The sequence below is a fragment of the Nerophis ophidion genome, linkage group LG10, assembly GCF_033978795.1.
Source record: "Nerophis ophidion isolate RoL-2023_Sa linkage group LG10, RoL_Noph_v1.0, whole genome shotgun sequence".
NCBI lineage: Eukaryota > Metazoa > Chordata > Actinopteri > Syngnathiformes > Syngnathidae > Nerophis > Nerophis ophidion.
Genome location: NC_084620.1, coordinates 63144578 through 63164008, shown reverse-complemented (window position 1 = coordinate 63164008; position 19431 = coordinate 63144578). Strand labels below are relative to the sequence as shown.

Genomic DNA, 19431 nt, shown 5'->3' with positions numbered 1-19431 from the left:
TGTCGGGTCGCGGGGGCAGCAGCCTAAGCAGGGAAGCCCAGACTTCCCTCTCCCCAGCCACTTCGTCTAGCTCTTCCCGGAGGATCCCGAAGCGTTCCCAGGCCAGCCGGGAGACATAGTCTTCCCAACGTGTCCTGGGTCTTCCTCGTGGCCTCCTACCAGTTGGACGTGTCCTAAACACCTCCCTAGGGAGGCGTTCAGGTGGCATCCTGACCAGATGCCCGAGCCACCTCATCTGGCTCCTCTCGATGTGAAGGAGCAGCGGCTTTACTTTGAGTTCCTCCCGGATGGCAGAGCTTCTCACCCTATCTCTAAGGGAGAGCCCCGCCACACGGCGGAGGAAACTCATTTCGGCCGCTTGTACCCGTGATCTTATCCTTTCGGTCACGACCCAAAGCTCATGACCATAGGTGAGGATGGGAACGTAGATCGACCGGTAAATTGAGAGCTTTGCCTTCCGGCTCAGCTCCTTCTTCCCCACAACGGATCGATACAACGTCCGCATTACTGAAGACGCCGCACCGATCCGCCTGTCGATCTCACGATCCACTCTTCCCCCACTCGTGAACAAGACTCCTAGGTACTTGAACTCCTCCACTTGGGGCAGGGTCTCCTCCCCAACCCGTAGATGGCACTCCACCCTTTTCCGGGCGAGAACCATGGACTCGCACTTGGAGGTGCTGATTTTCATTCCGGTCGCTTCACACTCTGCTGCGAACCGATCCAGCGAGAGCTGAAGATCCCGGCCAGATGAAGCCATCAGGACCACATCGTCTGCAAAAAGCAGAGACCTAATCCTGCGGTCACCAAACCGGATCCCCTCAACGCCTTGACTGCGCCTAGAAATTCTGTCCATAAAAGTTATGAACAGAATCGGTGACAAAGGACAGCCTTGGCGGAGTCCAACCCTCACTGGAAACGTGTCCAACTTACTGCCAGCAATGCGAACCAAGCTCTGGCACTGATCATACAGGGAGCGAACCGCCCCAATAAGACAGTCCGATACCACATACTCTCTGAGCACTCCCCACAGGACTTCCCGAGGGACACGGTCGAATGCCTTCTCCAAGTCCACAAAGCACATGTAGACTGGTTGGGCAAACTCCCATGCACCCTCAAGAACCCTGCCGAGAGTATAGAGCTGGTCCACAGTTCCACGACCAGGACGAAAACCACACTGTTCCTCCTGAATCCGAGGTTCGACTATCCGGCGTATTCAATTTTACCATTTTAAGATATTTTCCTAGATTCTAAATCAAAATCATTGTTTGACAAAATAATAAGGGTGCACAAAAAAGATTCCCATTCGGCTCGCGATTCTAATTCATCAGGATTCTAAATTGATCCATCCATCCATTTCCTACCGCTTATTCCCTTTTGGGGTCGCTGGCGCCTATCTCAGCTACAATCAGGCGGAAGGCGGAGTACACCCTGGACAAGTCACCACCTCATCGCACGGCCCAACACAGATAGACAGATCCATATTTTTAAAAATCTATTTAAAAGAATAAAACATATTTTTTTGAGGTTCCCTAAAGATTCCCACCTCTACTTAATACATTATTTTAAAAAAAAAGTGCACAGACTATGACTATAAAACACATTTATGGTTTGTTAGCATGTCATACAAATATCCTTTACATGCAGACGTTTTATAATATTTAGACAAACGGTAAACGACTTATGAGCAAAAGTTACCAGCAAAGTGCCCTTTAAGTCGGCCATCAGGAGTGCACGAAAAAAAAAAATCGATTCACATCCGCATCGGGATTCTTATTCATCCTTATTGTTATCTGATTCATACATTTCTAAAAAGGTTCAAAACATTTTTTTATTTTTTTTAAAAGTACATTTAATTTTTGGGGTTATTTCCATGCAACCAAAATGAGTTTTGACGCAATTTCATTATGAATATTATGCCTAATAATACATTGCAAGAATCTGTTTGAATCGAATCGTCGACCCATGAATCGGAATCGTATCGAATCATGTGCCTGAAGATTTACATCCCGACATTAAAATGTAGTCTATATGCCAAAACCTGCACATAAAATGACATATTCAACGTCACATATAGAATGTTGTTGCATAGCATTATGATATTAAATTTGACAATCATTTCAGTATGTATCATTCGTTTTGATTCCATTCGATTCCTGGGAGAAACAAGCAGATTCAGCATCGATTCTCAATTCAAAATCAATTCCTTTTTGATAACGTTGTGTGCCACTCCTATGATTAACTACATTCCTCCATAAAACAGACACACAGATATGATACATTTTTATAATACTTAAAGCAGGGTTGTCAAACATATGGCCCGTGGGCCAAACCAGGCCCGAAATCAGGTTTTATCCGGCCCGCGGGATGAGTTTGCCAAGTATGAAAATGAGCCGAAATATTTGAATGAAAAAAGCTGCTGTTTTAAATGTGTCCACCAGATGTTGCAATAGCAATTCTTTGTATATTACGCCACATATGCAAAGTAAACAAAATAAACACAATCGAGGAAAACGAGCAAACTACGTAAATAACATCCTGTAATTTGATTTTGATATTTTTTTTTATCTTGATTGAAAATCAACACCAATGAGTTGACTGATGAACATTATCACATAATTTATTCAGAAAGTATAAACAACGACAAATAAATTTAGAATACCATTAACCAAACAACATTAAGATTTGTACAATTTCAGAATGCGCTTGTTGTATTTTTAAACAAAAAAAACAAAAACAATCTTAAGTTGTATTTATTTTTAAGTTATTGTGCCGTGATTTTACCAGTCCGGCCCACTTGGGTGTAGATTTTTTTCTCCATGTGGCGCCCCATCTAAAATGAGCTCGACACCCCTGACTTAAAGAAAAAATGGTTTTGTTTAAATCGATAAAATTCAACCCAAACTTAATAAAGTCAAATACAATTTTTTTTTCAAATCGATTCGATATTTTTGAATAGATTAATCACAAATAATTCAAAAATCTCTTTTTTTTTTGGACACCCCAATCGTTCATGATGCTACATTTGCATGCACCAGCTCACTCTGACTATAGTACGTTTGCAGGGTTATAAAGATAATACACTCAAATTTAAAAAAAAAAAAAAAATAATAATTTAGACTAATTTTTTTTTAGCAATTTTTATGATTGGGGTTGTTTTGGATCCTCAGGATTTGAGGAACATTTTCCAATTACTTCAGGTCAAAAATTTCATTTGGGTACGTAATTTTCATCCAAATATTGCATTGTTTGTGTGTTTTCCATACATAAAGTTTTCTTTGACAAAAATGGCATAAAACAAAACATAGGGGAAAAAAATCATAATGGACGGCTGCATCTGAAGTAGATCTAGAAACCAAAGCATTGAAAAAAAGATTTTTTTTTTTTTTTTTTAAACTGTGCGGCTTATTTTTAACACTTTGTGTCCCGAAGATTTGTGGGATTTTTTTCCAATTACTTCACGTCAAAAATTCCATTTGGAAATAATTTTGGTGAAAATATTGCATTGTTTGTGTGTTTTCCATACGTAAAAGTCTGACACAAAGGGCATCAAACAAACATGGAAAAAAAAAAAAAAAAAATTGACGGCATGCATTTGAAGTTAATCTACAAACTTAATAATTGAAAAAAAAAAAGAACCAAACTTAAAAAAAAAAAAAAAAAAATGTGCGGCTTATTTTTAACACTTTTATGGATTGGGCCTGTTTGTGTCCCTAAGATTTGTGGGAATTTTTATGATTACTTCACGTCAAAAATTCCATTTGGAAATTATTTTAGTGAAAATATTGCATTGTTTGTGTGTTTTCCATATGTAAAAGAGAAAGTCTGACACAAAGCGCATAAAAAATACATGGAAATGTTTTTTTAAAAAACAATTGACGGCATGCATTTGAAGTTCATCTACAAACTTAATTGAAAAAAAAAAAAAAGAACCAAAGTTAAAAAAAAAAAAATGTGCGGCTTATTTTTAACACTTTAATGGATTGGGCCTGTTTGTGTCCCGAAGATTTGTGGGAATTTTTAGAATTACTTCACGTCAAAAATTCCATTTGGAAATAATTTTGGTGAAAATATTGCATTGTTTGTGTGTTTTCCATGAAAGCAAAGTTTTCTTTGACAAAAATTTCATAAAAACAAACATCCATCCATCTATTTTTCTACCGCTTATTCCCATTGGGGTGGCGGGGGCGCTAGTGCCTATCTCAGCTACAATCGGGCGGAAGGCGGGGTACACCCTGGACAAGTCGCCACCTCATCACAGGGCCAACAGAGAATGATTTGCGAATCCTTTTCAACGTTCTGGGTGTTGTTGATAAATAGGTGTTGGCTTTGCATTGTAGAGTTTTAACTTGCACTTGCAGATGTAGCGAACAAACATGAAAAAAAAGAAATAAAAAAAATCATAATTGAAGGCTGGATCTGAAGTTTATTTCATTTTATTTTTGAAGTTGTTTTTTTTTTTTGCTTCAGCTGTTACATATACTGTAATATTGTACATGGTAATTGTTTTTTTCTTAATTTTTTTTTAATCGAGTATCCATCCATCTATTTTTCCACCGCTTATTCCCTTTTGGGGTTGCTAGTGCCTATCTCAGCTACAATCGAGCGGAAGGCGGGGTACACCCTGGATTAATCACGATTTATTAAAAAATCGATTTCTTTTTTTTGGACACCCCCCATCATTCATGATGCTATATATTGGCATGCACCACCTCACTCTGACTATAGTACTTTTTCAGGGTTATACAGACAATACACTCATCTAGTTCAGTGGTTCTCAAATGGGGGTACGCGTACCCTTGGGGGTACTTGAAGGTATGCCAAGGGGTACGTGAGATTTTTTTTTTTATATATATTCTAAAAATAGCAACAATTCAAAAATCCTTTGTAAATATATTTATTGAATAATACTTCAACAAAATATGAATGTAAGTTCTAAACTGCGAAAAGAAATGCAACAATGCAATATTCAGTGTTGACAGATAGATTTTTTGTGGACATGTTCCAGAAATATTGATGTTAAAGATTTCTTTTTTTGTAAAGAAATGTTTAGAATTAGGTTTATGAATCCAGATGGATCTCTATTACAATCCCCAAAGAGCGAACTTTAAGTTGATGATTACTTCTATCATTTGTAGAAATCTTTATTTATAATTGAATAACTTGTTTATTTTTCAACAAGTTTTTAGTTATTTTCACATGTTTTTTAATCCAAATAGTTCAAGAAAGACCACTACAAATGAGCAATGTTTTGCACTGTTATACGATTTAATAAATCAGAAACTGATGACACAGTGCTGTATTTTACTTTATCTCTTTTTTTCCAACCGAAGATGCTTTGCTCGGACTAGGGCAGGGGTAGGGAACCCATGGCTCTCGAGCCAGATGTGGCTCTTTTGATGACTGCAGATAAATCTTAGCTGGCATTGCTTAACATGATAAGTAATGAATAATTCCGCTGATGATCACAGTGTTAAAAATAAAGTACACAATATAAAACATTCTCATGCATTTTTATCCATCCATTCTACCGCACTTGTTTAAGAAGTCGCATTACAGTAAGATTTATTTTTATTTTTGGTTAGCCTCAGAATAACATCCATCCATCCATCCATTTTCTACCGCTTATTCCCTTTTGGGGTCACGGGGGGCGCTGGCGCCTATCTCAGCTACAATCGGGCGGAAGGCGGGGTACACCCTGGACAAGTCGCTACCTCATCGCAGGGCCAACACAGATAGACAACATTCACACTCACATTCACACACTAGGGCCAATTTAGTGTTGCCAATCAACCTATCCCCAGGTGCATGTCTTTGGAAGTGGGAGGAAGCCGGAGTACCCGGAGGGAACCCACGCATTCACGGGGAGAACATGCAAACTCCACACAGGAAGATCCCGAGCCTGGATTTGAACCCAGGACTGCAGGAACTTCGTATTGTGAGGCAGACGCACTAACCCCTCTGCCACCGTGAAGCCCCTCAGAATAACAATGTTTAAATAGACTCCCTTTTTAGACCAGTTGATCTGCCGTTTCTTTTCTTTTTCTTCTATGTCCCACTCTCCCTTGTGGAGGGGGTCCGGTCCAATCCGGTGGCCATGTACTGCTTGCCTGTGTATCGGCTGGGGACATCTCTGCGCTGCTGATCCGCCTCCGCTTGGGATGGTTTCCTGCTGGCTCCGCTATGAACGGGACTCTCGCTGCTGTGTTGGATCCGCTTTGGACTGGACTCTCGCGACTGTGTTGGATCCATTATGGATTGAACTTTCACAGTATCATGTTAGACCCGCTCGACATCCATTGCTTTCCTCCTCTCCAAGGTTCTCATAGTCATTATTGTCACCGACGTCCCACTGGGTCATTATTGTCACCGATGTCCCACTGGGTGTGAGTTTTCCTTGCCCTTATGTGGGCCTACTGAGGATGTCGTAGTGGTTTGTGCAGCCCTTTGAGACACTAGTGATTTAGGGCTATATAAGTACACATTGATTGATTGATTAAAAAGAATAAGAGACTTATTATACTCCAAAAATGTTGGCCTTTCTTAAAAATGCACGCATATAGTTGTATTCCGTGTTAAAAACTATATATATTACATGGCTCTCATGGAAATACTTTTAAAAATATTTGGCTTGTATGGCTCTCTCAGCTAAAAAGGTTCCCGACCCCTGGGCTAGTGGGTACTTGAATTAAAAAAATGTTCACAGGGGGTACATCACTGAAAAAAAGGTTGAGAACCACTGATCTAGTTAATATCAGCGTTTCGATACTTTCACAACTTTTTCTTCCCTACAAAAAAAAAAAAAAAAAAAAAAAAAGTGAAATTGCAATTGGTGGTCTTACCCAGCCCGACTCCAACGAGAATCCTCCCCGTCAACAGCACCTCTTTCCCGGGCGCGGCGCTCATCACGATCCCGCCGAGGGCGCAGAAGAAGCTGGCCAGCAGGATGCACACCCGGCGCCCGAAGAGCCCGTTGAGGAAGGCGCCCAGGAGGGCGGCCAGGGCGGCCGCGGCCACGGTGCTCGAAATAAGCACCTCCTGCCACAGTGCGCTCAGCTCCAGCTGCCGCTTGAGCAGCAGCATCGCCCCGGAGATCACGCCGCTGTCGTAGCCGAACAGGAAGCCTCCCAGGGCGGAGAAGGCGGAGAGGATGTAGACGAAGGCGGGCGTGACGTCCTGCTGGAACTGCTTGCGCGCAGCCCTCTCCAGGTCCCCGGTGGAGGTGGACGGGGCTGCCGGGGCGCCGGAGGAAGACGAGGCCACCTGCAGGCTGCTGATGCTCGCGTTGGATGGAGCCTTGATGAGGCTCCGCTCTCCTCCATCGTTCACTTTCCTCCAGCGTTCCCCCATCAGGTTGCTCATACTCCGCAGGTTGTAGTCATGGTCCGACTGCTTTCGCGACATAGGGGAACAAAAAAAAAAAAAAAAAAAATCCACTCAAGCGAGCCTTTTTTTGTGCGCTTCAAACTCACTACCAGCCTTCTTTTGGAACAGAGACAACCGCGCCGTGTGGAGCAAAGTTGCGCGCAGCGTGCATCAGTCCATCTCGTCCCTGTGGTCCTGATGAGAGACTTGGAGGAGGTAGGAGGAGTGGAGGATGACTTCGTCACCGTGCAGCGTCGACCGTGACGCAAAGATGCTTTATTTTAAAAAAGGGGAGGGAGAAGGTTAGCACTTTGGACTAAAATCACTCAGATGTCAGAATAGAACGAAGCAAAATCTAATTAAATAGTGACTTGATATCTTCCATCCATCAATCCATCCATTTCCCTTTTCGGGTCGCTGGCGCCTATCTCAGCTACAATCGGGCGGAAGGCGGTGTACACCCTGGACAAGTCGCCACTTCATCACAGGGCCAACACAGATAGACAACATTCACACTCACATTCACACACTAGGGCCAATTTAACAATACTATAATTTATGAAATCATTATATAATTTGTCTTCAAAAAACATCCATCCATCCATTTTCTACCGCTTATTCCCTTTCGGGGTCGCGGGGGGCACTGGCGCCTATCTCAGCTACAATCGGGCGGAAGGCGGGGTACACCCTGGACAAGTCACCACTTCATCACAGGGCCAACACAGACAGACAACATTCACAATCACATTCACACACTAGGGCCAATTTAACAATACTATCATTTATAAAATCATTATATAATTTGTCTTCAAAAAACAAGTTTTTACATTTTCCTTACACGATCCCTCTTGAATATAACAATATAAATGCAGTTTCCATTAAATATTAGTTACCAAATTGAAGTTCACGCAACGTTATAAGGGAAAATGAGAATGCTGCCCCCCACAGGACGAAATTGAGTATTACAGGCGCATGCGCTGCAAGACATCCATCCATCCATTTTTTTACCGCTTATTCCCTTTTGGAGTCGCTGGTGCCTATCTCAGCTGCATTTGGGCAGAAGGCGTTGTACACCCTAGACAGTGGAGCCTAATAATGTGCGCAATGTGTATTATTTATTGCATAGTTTTTTCCCCCTAGTTTTACTTTTGTAGCTGTCAGAGTTAGTTTGTGACGAACCCCAAAATGCAGGCATGGAGTAAGAAAACATGATTTAAAATTAAAGTAAAGTAGAGTACCAATGATTGTCACACACACACTAGATGTGGCGAAATTATTCTCTGCATTTGACCCATCGCCCTTAAACACCCCCTGGGAGATGAGGGGAGCAGTGAGCAGCAGCGGTGCCACGCCCGGGAATCATTTTTGGTGATTTAACCCCCAATTCCAACCCTTAATGCTGAGTGCCAAGCAGGGAGGTAATGGGTCCCATTTTTATAGTCTTTGGTATGACTCAACCGGGATTTGAACTCACGACCTATTGATCTCAGGGTGGACACTCTACCCACTAGGCCACTGAGTATTTAATAAAATTGTATTTAATAAAAATACTAGAACAAAAACAAACAAATGTTACAAAAAAAAGCGCGCACGTGGGCAGATAAACAAAAAGGCCTAGCGTGGAAGCTAGCAGGTATCAAGCAGGAAACAGAAGTCGTACTTATATAATATGGAAACAAACTTGGAAGCAGGGAACAAAAAGGAAGTAAGCTAAAAAAAACGCAATCAAATAGCTTACCGCAACGCTGCATTGATAAGACATGATACGACAAGCTAAGACAAGAGCGACAATAATCCAGCCCTGGCAGGAGGACAAAAGCAGGTAGAAATAGGATTAGGCTGATTGACACCAGGTGTGGCAGGGTGCCAATCAGCCACAGCTGAGAGGAAGCAATGCACAGGGGGGCAAAAAACAGGAAACAGACAAAATAAGAGCGCTGACAGGAACTAAAGACGGAATACTCAGGGCGGACACTCTACCCACTAGGCCACTGAGTATTTACTAAAATTGTATTTAATAAAAACACTAGAACAAAAACAAACAAATGTTACAAAAAAAAAGCGCGCAAGTGGGCGGATAACAAACAAAAAGGCCTAGCGTAGAAGCTAGCAGGTATCGAGCAGGAAACAGAAGTCGTACTTATATAACATGGAAACAAACTTTGAAGCAGGGAACAAAAAGGAAGTAAGCTAAAAAAACGCAATCAAATATAGCTTACCGCAACGCTGCATTGACAAGACATGATATGACACGACACGACAGGTAGCAACGACAAGAGCGACAATAATCCGGTACTGACTGGAATACAAAAGCAGGTAGAAATAGGAACAGGCTGATTGACACCAGGTGTGGCCAAGTGCCAATAAGCCACAGCTGAGAGGAAGCAACGCACAGGGGAAAAAAAAAAAAAACAGGAAACAGACAAAATAAGGGCGCTGACAGGAACTAAAGACAGAGAATACTCAGGGCGGACACTCTACCCACTAGGCCACTGAGTATTTAATAAAATAGTATTTAATAAAAATGCTAGAACAAAAACAAACAAATGTTACAAACAAAAAGTGCGCACGTGGGTGGATAACAAACAAAAAGGACTAGCGTGGAAGCTAGCAGGTATCGAGCAGGGAACAGAAGTCATACTTATATAATATGGAAACAAACTTTGAAGCAGGGAACAAAAGGAAGTAAGCTAAAAACTGCAATCAAATATAGCTTACCGCAACGCTGCATTGACAAGACATGATATGACACGACACGACTGGTAGCAACGACAAGAGCGACAATAATCCGATATTGACTGGAATACAAAAGCAGGAAGAAATAGGAACAGGCTGATTGACACCAGGTGTGGCCAGGTGCCAATCAGCCACAGCTGAGAGGAAGCAACGCACAGGGGGGGAAAAAAAAGACAGGAAACAGACAAAATAAGGGCGCTGACAGGAACTAAAGACAGGGAATACTCAGGGCGGACACTCTACCCACTAGGCCACTGAGTATTTAATAAAATAGTATTTAATAAAAATACTAGAACAAAAACAAACAAATGTTACAAAAAAAAAGCGCGCACGTGGGCGGATAACAAACAAAAAGGCCTAGCGTAGGAGCTAGCAGGTATCAAGCAGGGAACAGAAGTCGTACTTATATAACATGGAAACAAACTTGGAAGCAGGGAACAAAAAGGAAGTAAGCTAAAAAAACGCAATCAAATATAGCTTACCTCAACGCTGCATTGACAAGACATGATACGACAAGCTAAGACAAGAGCGACAATAATCCGGTACTGACTGGAGGACAAAAGTAGGTATAAATAGGATCAGGCTGATTGACACCAGGTGTGGCCAAGTGCCAATCAGCCACAGCTGAGAGGAAGCAACGCACAGGGGGGAAAAAAAACAGGAAACAGACAAAATAAAGGCGCTGACAGGAACTAAAGACAGGGAATACTAAACACAGACAGAGGAAAAACTAAAACACAAACAAACTGTCAGTGGCAAGCCTGACAGGAACCAGTTTAGTAGCTGTATGTACTAAAGTCTGCACTGAGGTGGAGGCTGGTTGCATCAGCTCTGTTTTCCTTCGATGTCTTTTACATCCTTTGTGTATGAACTTGACTTACTGCCAAAACTCCACGCAAAATGATTTTTCATCACGACCAACAATTCACAAGAAAAAAAAATCCACTAAAGAAACGATTCCAAAGTATAACAACTTTTTTCCCCCAATTAAAATAATTTGGAAAAAAATATATAAAATATATATGCAAATATAAAAACTATATTCAAGTTAAAACATTGCCAGTAATATTCCAACCTGCTCCATCCGCACGCTTGCACTCACAGCACCTGTAATTCGCACAATGACATGTGGTGGTGCTGCGTTAATTTAAGGCCGCAAGAGCTACTGTTATTTGCGCATGGTGCCGTCCCCCAAAAATAAAAGGAATAGAAGGAGGGTGTGGAGTAAAATGGAGGACAAAATAGAGGGGAAACTTACAGGTTAAGCTTGTTTTCCCATGCGCAAATATCAGTAGCTCTGATAACCTTAAATTGCCTCAGCAGCACCACCTGTTGTTATGTAGTGAGAATTGCAGGTGCTTTAAATGCAAGTGTGTGGATCGCATAGGGTGAAATATGACTGCCAAAAGTTTTACTTAAAGAAAATTATACTTGTGAATCTTTTTTTTCTCTAGCAAAAACTCTTTACTTGCAAATTGTATTTTAATTAAATATTTTGACTTGCAAATCATTGGATGGGAGTCAAATAATTTGAGCGTTTTTGGAGTTTAGGCAGTAATTTCATCCATATGTGTTATTTTAATGTTTTTGACTTAGACTTGGACAAACTTTAATGATCCAATCAATCAATCAATCAATGTTTACTTATATAGCCCTAAAAAGGGAAATTGTTCAACACAGTAGCTCAGTTACAATGATGGAAAATGTAGGGATGGAAGGACAATGCAGGTATAAATAGTTTAAATATCCATCCATCCATCCATCTTCTTCCGCTTATCCGAGGTCAGGTCGCGGGGGCAACAGCCTAAGCAGGGAAGCCCAGACTTCCCTTTCCCCAGCCACTTCGTCTAGCTCTTCCAGGGGGATCCCGAGGCGTTCCCAGGCCAGCCGGGAGACATAGTCTTTCCAACGTGTCCTGGGTCTTCCCCGTGGCCTCCTACCGGTTGGACGTGCCCTAAACACCTCCCTAGGGAGGCGTTCGGGTGGCATCCTGACCAGATGCCCGAACCACCTCATCTGGCTCCTCTCGATGTGGAGGAGCAGCGGCTTTACTTTGAGTTCCTCCCGGATGACAGAGCTTCTCACCCTATCTCTAAGGGAGCGCCCCGCCACACGGCGGAGGAAACTCATTTCGGCCGCCTGTACCCGTGATCTTATCCTTTCGGTCATGACCCAAAGCTCATGACCATAGGTGAGGATGGGAACGTAAATCGACCGGTAAATTGAGAGCTTTGCCTTCCGGCTCAGCTCCTTCTTCACCACAACGGATCGGTACAACGTCCGCATTACTGAAGACGCCGCACCGATCCGCTTGTCGATCTCACGATCCACTCTTCCCTCACTCCTTGAACAAGACTCCTAGGTACTTGAACTCCTCCACTTGGGGCAGGGTCTCCTCCCCAACCCGGAGATGGCACTCCACCCTTTTCCGGGCGAGAACCATGGACTCGGACTTGGAGGTGCTGATTCTCATTCCGGTCGCTTCACACTCGGCTGCAAACTGATCCAGTGAGAGCTGAAGATCCCGGTCAGATGAAGCCATCAGGACCACATCATCTGCAAAAAGTTTAAATATAGCAGTATAAAATATAACATAAGAATATGTACAATAAATACTTAATATGTGTACAGTATATTATATATACAGATATATTATGTCTATTTCAATCAATCAATCAATGTTTACTTATATAGCCCTAAATCTATAGTGTCTCAAAGGGCTGCACAAACCACCACGACATCCTCGGTAGGCCCACATAAGGGCAAGGAAAACTCACACCCAGTGGAACATCGGTGACAATAATGACCCAGTGGGACGTCGGTGACAATGATGACTATGAGAACCTTGGAGAGGAGGAAAGCAATGGATGTCGAGCGGGTCTAACATGATACTGTGAAAGTTCAATCCACAATGGATCCAACACAGTCGCGAGAGTCCAGTCCAAAGCGGATCCAACACAGCAGCGAGAGTCCCGTTCACAGCGGAGCCAGCAGGAAACCATCCCAAGCGGAGGCGGATCAGCAGCGCAGAGATGTCCCCAGCCGATACACAGGCAAGCAGTACATGGCCACCGGATCGGACCGGACCCCCTCCACAAGGGAGAGTGGGACATAGAAGAAAAAGAAAAGAAACGGCAGATCAACTGGTCTAAAATGGGAGTCTATTTAAAGGCTAGAGTATACAAATGAGTTTTAAGGTGAGACTTAAATGCTTCTACTGAGGTGGCATCTCATACACAATACAAACCAATTATCAAGTACAATATTACAGTATATGTGGCATCGGCGGCATAAAATAGAGTAGATCCAGCAGAAAATAGAATATAGACATTAAAAACAAAGAAGTAGCTGACATAGAAAGCGTCAGGTAATAGGCGGATATCTTCTATTGCTGTATGGCGAGTGATTATACAGCTGGATGGAGTGCGGAATGAAGGAGTTCTTGAATCACACAGTGCGGGAAGGAAGCTGAAGGAGCCTGTTGGTGTACGAACTCTGCTGTCCCTCAATTGCCTGGTGGAGTGGGTGGGCAGGATTGTCCATGATGGCCAGCAGTTCGTCCAGTGTCCTCTGACAGAAACGTCTCCAACTCCGAGCCAATAGTTTTGCAGTCTTTCCGGATCAGTTTATCAATCCGGTTTGAGTCCCTTTTACTGGTGCTGCTCCCCCAACAAACCACAGCAAAGTGCAGGTCACTGGCCACAACAGACTGATAAAAGATCAACAGCTTAAAGGACCTAAGCTTCCTCAGGAAAAAGAGTTTGCTCATGCCCTTCTTGTAAACAGCATTGCAGTTGTCCTTCTAGTCCAGTCTGCTGTTCAAATTGACTCCCAGGTACTTATACTGCCCCACTACCGCTACTTCCCGACCCTCGATCTTGATGGGCTCTAGCAGGGTCATACTCTTCCTGAAGTCAATGACCAGCTCCTTGGTCTTGTCCACATTAAGGACCAGATGGTTTGCCTGACACCACTCCACAAAGTCAGCGATCAGTGTCCTGTACTCCAATTCCTGTCCATCTCTGATACACCCGACCAGAGCAGAGTCGTCAGAGTATTTCTCCAGGTGTCAGAACCTGGAACTGTACTGGAAGTCTTAGGTGTACAGGGTGAACAGGAAAGGAGACAGGACGGTCCCCTGTGGAGCACCTACACCACTGACCACGGTATCCGACAGGGAGCTCCGCAGTCGCACAAACTGGGGCCTGTCAGACAAGTAATTAGTGATCCAGGAGACAATGGATGAACTGACACCCATCCCAAGCAACTTGTCACTCATCAGAATTGGCTGAATGGTGTTATGGGCACTGGAGAAATCAAAGAACATGGTCCTCACCGTTCCCTTCCCACCATCCAGGTAAGAGTGAGCATGATGCAGCAGGTAGATAACAGCATCATCCACTCCTACATGGGGCTGATATGCAAACTGTAGAGGATCCGGGGAAGGAGTTAATCCCGTACAAGTCTCTCGAGGACCTTCATGACCTGGGACGTCAGGGCAACAGGTCTGAAGTCGTTCAAGCCCAATGGGAGGGGCTTCTTGGGCACCGGCACTATGCAGGATATTTTCCATAGCACTGGTATTGTTCTAGCTTCAGAATCAGGTTGAAGATGAAATGCAGGATCTCAGTCAGCTGAGCAGCACAAGTCTTCAGGACCCAGGGCTTGACTCTCTCCAGCTGTCATCTCACATGTCCAGGTGCCAGACACACCCGGCTGGCTTTCTCAGAGGGGGAGGGGGAGAATCCAGCAGTGGCAGGTAACAGAGAAGGAGTTTGTGTAGAGATGTTTAGGGGAGGTGTGAGGACAGGAGTAGTGGGGGGTGGGCCAGTAAGGGGTGCATTGCTTAATCTATTGAAGAACAAATTCAGCTCATTGGCTCTGTCTAAACCCCCATTCAGTAGTTTGGCTTTGTTGTTGAAGCCTGTGATGGCTTTCATGACTTTCCACACATCACGAGTAGGGTTGGGTATCGTTTGAATTCGAACAATTCAATCAATGTTTACTTATATAGCCCTAAATCACTAGTGTCTCAAAGGGCTGCACAAACCACCACGACATCCTCGGTGGCCCCACATAAGGGCAAGGAAAACTCACACCCAGTAGGACGTCGGTGACAATGATGACTATGAGAACCTTGGAGAGGAGGAAAGCAATGGATGTCGAGCGGGTCTAACATGATACTGTGAAAGTTCAATCCACAATGGATCCAACACAGTCGCGAGAGTCCAGTCCAAAGCGGATCCAACACAGCAGCGAGAGTCCCGTTCACAGCGGAGCCAGCAGGAAACCATCCCAAGCGGAGGTGGATCAGCAGCGCAGAGATGTCCCCAGCTGATACACAGGCAAGCAGTACATGGCCACCGGATCGGACCGGACCCCCTCCACAAGGGAGAGTGCGACATAGAAGAAAAAGAAAAGAAACGGCAGATCAACTGGTCTAAAAAGGGAGTCTATTTAAAGGCTAGAGTATACAAATGAGTTTTAAGGTGAGACTTAAATGCTTCTAATTCCGATTCCGATTCTTTGTTTCGATTCAGATTCCTGACGATTCTCGATTCCGATTCTTCTTGTACCATGCTGGGATCAATGTGTTTGACAGGTAGTCCCTGGAAGGTGGTATGTATTTTGGGTTGAGAGTTTTCACCATATCTCTGCAAACAAACATGTTATGTCGCTGTTACTGTTTAGCCCAGTATCAATTAGCTTAACTTTAACGTTATTGTTTAACCAACCTAAATGTTGGAGATTCCTTTCTGGGGCACTCTTCCGTCTGTGGCACCGACATTTCCCCATTGCCGCTACGGTGAACGGAGTGCGCTGAGCACATCGCGGAGCCTGGCTAGCAGGTTGTAAATTGTCTAATTTGTCAGCTGCCTCAACGTTGGCGCAAAACACATCATTTATTGCATGTATATTGTTTTACTTACTGGATTCGGTGCTAGGCTGGGCGTCGGAGCCGGAGCCAGAGGAAGAGGCAGAGGAGGACGGTCGGCGAAGGGCGTCGAAGACGGGGCACGCATTTATTTGTACTCCATGAACTCGGAGGTGTTTCATCATGTTCGACCTGCACCCTCCTAAGCACGAAACAGTCCTGTCGCACGTGTTACATTTCGCCGATATTTCATTTTTTTTTAGTAAAATAAAGCCACACTTTCGACCACCAACGCCCGCTTTCCATGCTTGACTGACTCGCTCGGCTATGCTAACACTTACCGGCCGTGGGCACTTCTTCGTTGGTGTTCAGCGGCTTCTTCTTCCGGTCGGCGGACTTATTCTTTTTTTACGGTCGGCGGACTGGGTATCGAAACTAGGAATCGGTAAATTTAAACTTTTGAACGATTCCGGGAGAATCGGAAAGTTGGTCCCGGTTCCAATCGATACTCAATACCCAACCCTAATCACCAGTGTTGTTCTGCTGGAGTTTAGCCTCTAGCTTCCTCCTGTAGGAATCTTTCCCTTCTTGCAGCTGGACTTTAAGCTGCCACTGTATCCTTCTCAACTCGTCCCAGTCACCGCATTTGAAGACTAGCTTCTTTTTATTCAGCAGCACCTTCATCTGGCTGGTGATCCAGGGTTTGTTATTTGGGTAACAATCAACAATTTTTGTGGGGATGAAGGAGTCCTCATAGAAATTTATGTAATCTGTGATGCAGTCTGTGATGCTGTCAATTCCTGTGGGGCTTACAGAGTACTTCCCAGTCTGTAGTCTCAAAGCAGTCCTGCTAGTTTTCCCTCCTGTTTGAATGTGTTTGTAGGACTGTAGACAAATGAAAATTGAATCGTCTCGATTACTGTAACGTATTATTTTCGGGTCTCCCCATGTCTAGCATTAAAAGATTACAGTTGGTACAAAATGCGGCTGCTAGACTTTTGACAAGAACAAGAAAGTTTGATCATATTACGCCTGTACTGGCTCACCTGCACTGGCTTCCTGTGCACTTAAGATGTGACTTTAAGGTTTTACTACTTACGTATAAAATACTACACGGTCTAGCTCCATCCTATCTTGCCGATTGAATTGTACCATATGTCCCGGCAAGAAATCTGTGTTCAAAAGACTCCGGCTTATTAGTGATTCCTAGAGCCCAAAAAAAGTCTGCGGGCTATAGAGCGTTTTCCGTTCGGGCTCCAGTACTCTGGAATGCCCTCCCGGTAACAGTTCGAGATGCTACCTCAGTAGAAGCATTTAAGTCTCACCTTAAAACTCATCTGTATACTCTAGCCTTTAAATAGACCTCCTTTTTAGACCAGTTGATCTGCCGCTTCTTTTCTTTCTCCTATGTCCCCCCCTCCCTTGTGGAGGGGGTCCGGTCCGATGACCATGGATGAAGTACTGGCTGTCCAGAGTCGAGACCCAGGATGGACCGCTCGTCGGGACCCAGGATGGACCGCTCGCCTGTATCGGTTGGGGACATCTCTACGCTGCTGATCCGCTTGAGATGGTTTCCTGTGGACGGGACTCTCGCTGCTGTCTTGGATTCGCTTGAACTGAACTCTCGCGGCTGTGTTGGAGCCACTATGGATTGAACTTTCACAGTATCATGTTAGACCCGCTCGACATCCATTGCTTTCGGTCCCCTAGAGAGGGGGGGTTGCCCACATCTGAGGTCCTCTCCAAGGTTTCTCATAGTCAGCATTGTCACTGGCGTCCCACTGGATGTGAATTCTCCCTGCCCACTGGGTGTGAGTTTTCCTTGCCCTTTTGTGGGTTCTTCCGAGGATGTTGTAGTCATAATGATTTGTGCAGTCCTTTGAGACATTTGTGATTTGGGGCTATATAAATAAACATTGAACTTGTGTGATTAATCACAAAACAAATATTAGATTAATCATGCAATTTTGACTGTAAAAGCTCTTTTACCTGAACCGCTCCGGTCAGTAATTAGATCAGTGCATAAGCCAGTACAAAAACATGTGAAGAGACTCCGACTTTATATAAGACTGTAATCAAGTTCCTTGCAAATAAATGACATGCATTCAGGTAAAATGTATACAAATGCTCCTGGATGACATTCTGACGATGAAATTGTATTTTGTACAAATATTGGGGTCTTTTTCAAAGCAAGTAATGGTCTGCGATTGATTAGGATTAATCCAAATTCCAAAATGTGATTTTGTGGCCTTTTTGCAACCACATAATTTGCCCCATTGAGGGATACATATCCCATCCTTACATACACAACTGACAAAAAGTCAGGGATCATCGGCTTTCAGTGGACATTTGAAGACAATTGGACGCCTTGAACTTAGACAATATGGTGTTTCCTAACAAGGAGGATATCCACCACATGGTGTGTGATCAATGAACAGACTAATAAATGTCCTACTTTATTATGGAATAATTTTTTTAATTGTCCTGTAAAATCATGCCATGACATTTGGATTGATTGAAAGAGCAAAGCACTTCTTTCTCAGCGTGCATTCTTTCCATACTTGCGACAAACAGGACCTGTGCTGTTTGAATCGGTTGAGCTTTTCAAATACAGTTAAAGAGCATTTTGTTTGACTACTTGATTAGAATATTTTCAATACAAGGTTTGTTTTTCTTTTTAAAAGGAAGGTTACATGTGAAAATGGTGCTGTTTTGAGGGATCGAGCGCCAATCAATTTAAAATACAAGTGTTTTGTGTTAAGCGCCAAGTCACATAATCAATACCTGTGAGCTCGTAAATAATGGTACTCCCATAGCTGGAGGAACAAAAATACATTTGTAGTACATAAACACTTTTAAATCCACTGAATGAAATTTTGTATTTTATGAAAAAACAGCCACTTTTTTAAAAATGTTTTTTCAATCAATCAATCAATCAATCAATCAATCAATGTTTACTTATATAGCCCTAAATCACTAGTGTCTCAAAGGGCTGCACAAACCACTACGACATCCTCGGTAGGCCCACATAAGGGCAAGGAAAACTCACACCCAGTGGGACGTCGGTGACAATGATGACTATGAGAACCTTGGAGAGGAGGAAAGCAATGGATGTCGAGCGGGTCTAACATGATACTGTGAAAGTTCAATCCATAATGGATCCAACACAGTCGCGAGAGTCCAGTCCAAAGCGGATCCAACACAGCAGCGAGAGTCCCGTTCACAGCGGAGCCAGCAGGAAACCATCCCAAGCGGAGGCGGATCAGCAGCGCAGAGATGTCCCCAGCCGATACACAGGCGAGCAGTACATGGCCACCGGATCGGACCGGACCCCTTCCACAAGGGAGAGTGGGACATAGGAGAAAAAGAAAAGAAACGGCAGATCAACTGGTCTAAAAAGGGAGTCTATTTAAAGGCTAGAGTATACAAATGAGTTTTAAGGTGAGACTTAAATG

General features: G+C 43.6%; 1 protein-coding gene across 13 annotated transcripts in view; it reads right to left on the bottom strand.

Annotated features, from left to right (window-relative positions):
• LOC133561169 (proton myo-inositol cotransporter-like) overlaps window positions 1-19431 on the bottom strand; it is a 250512-nt gene that overhangs the window by 142063 nt on the left and 89018 nt on the right. For 10 of the 13 annotated variants that reach the window (XR_009808588.1, XR_009808591.1, XR_009808590.1 and 7 more), the window contains one exon: window positions 11144-12657. Coding sequence is in view for 1 of the 13 variants with exons in the window: in XM_061914444.1 (XP_061770428.1) it covers window positions 6843-7404 (562 nt within the window). In the remaining 12 variants the exon portion in view is untranslated. Of the gene's footprint in view, window positions 1-6842; window positions 7640-11143; window positions 12658-19431 lie in introns of those variants that run through there. The other 3 variants (XR_009808600.1, XM_061914444.1, XR_009808589.1) reach the window with 2 other exon arrangements.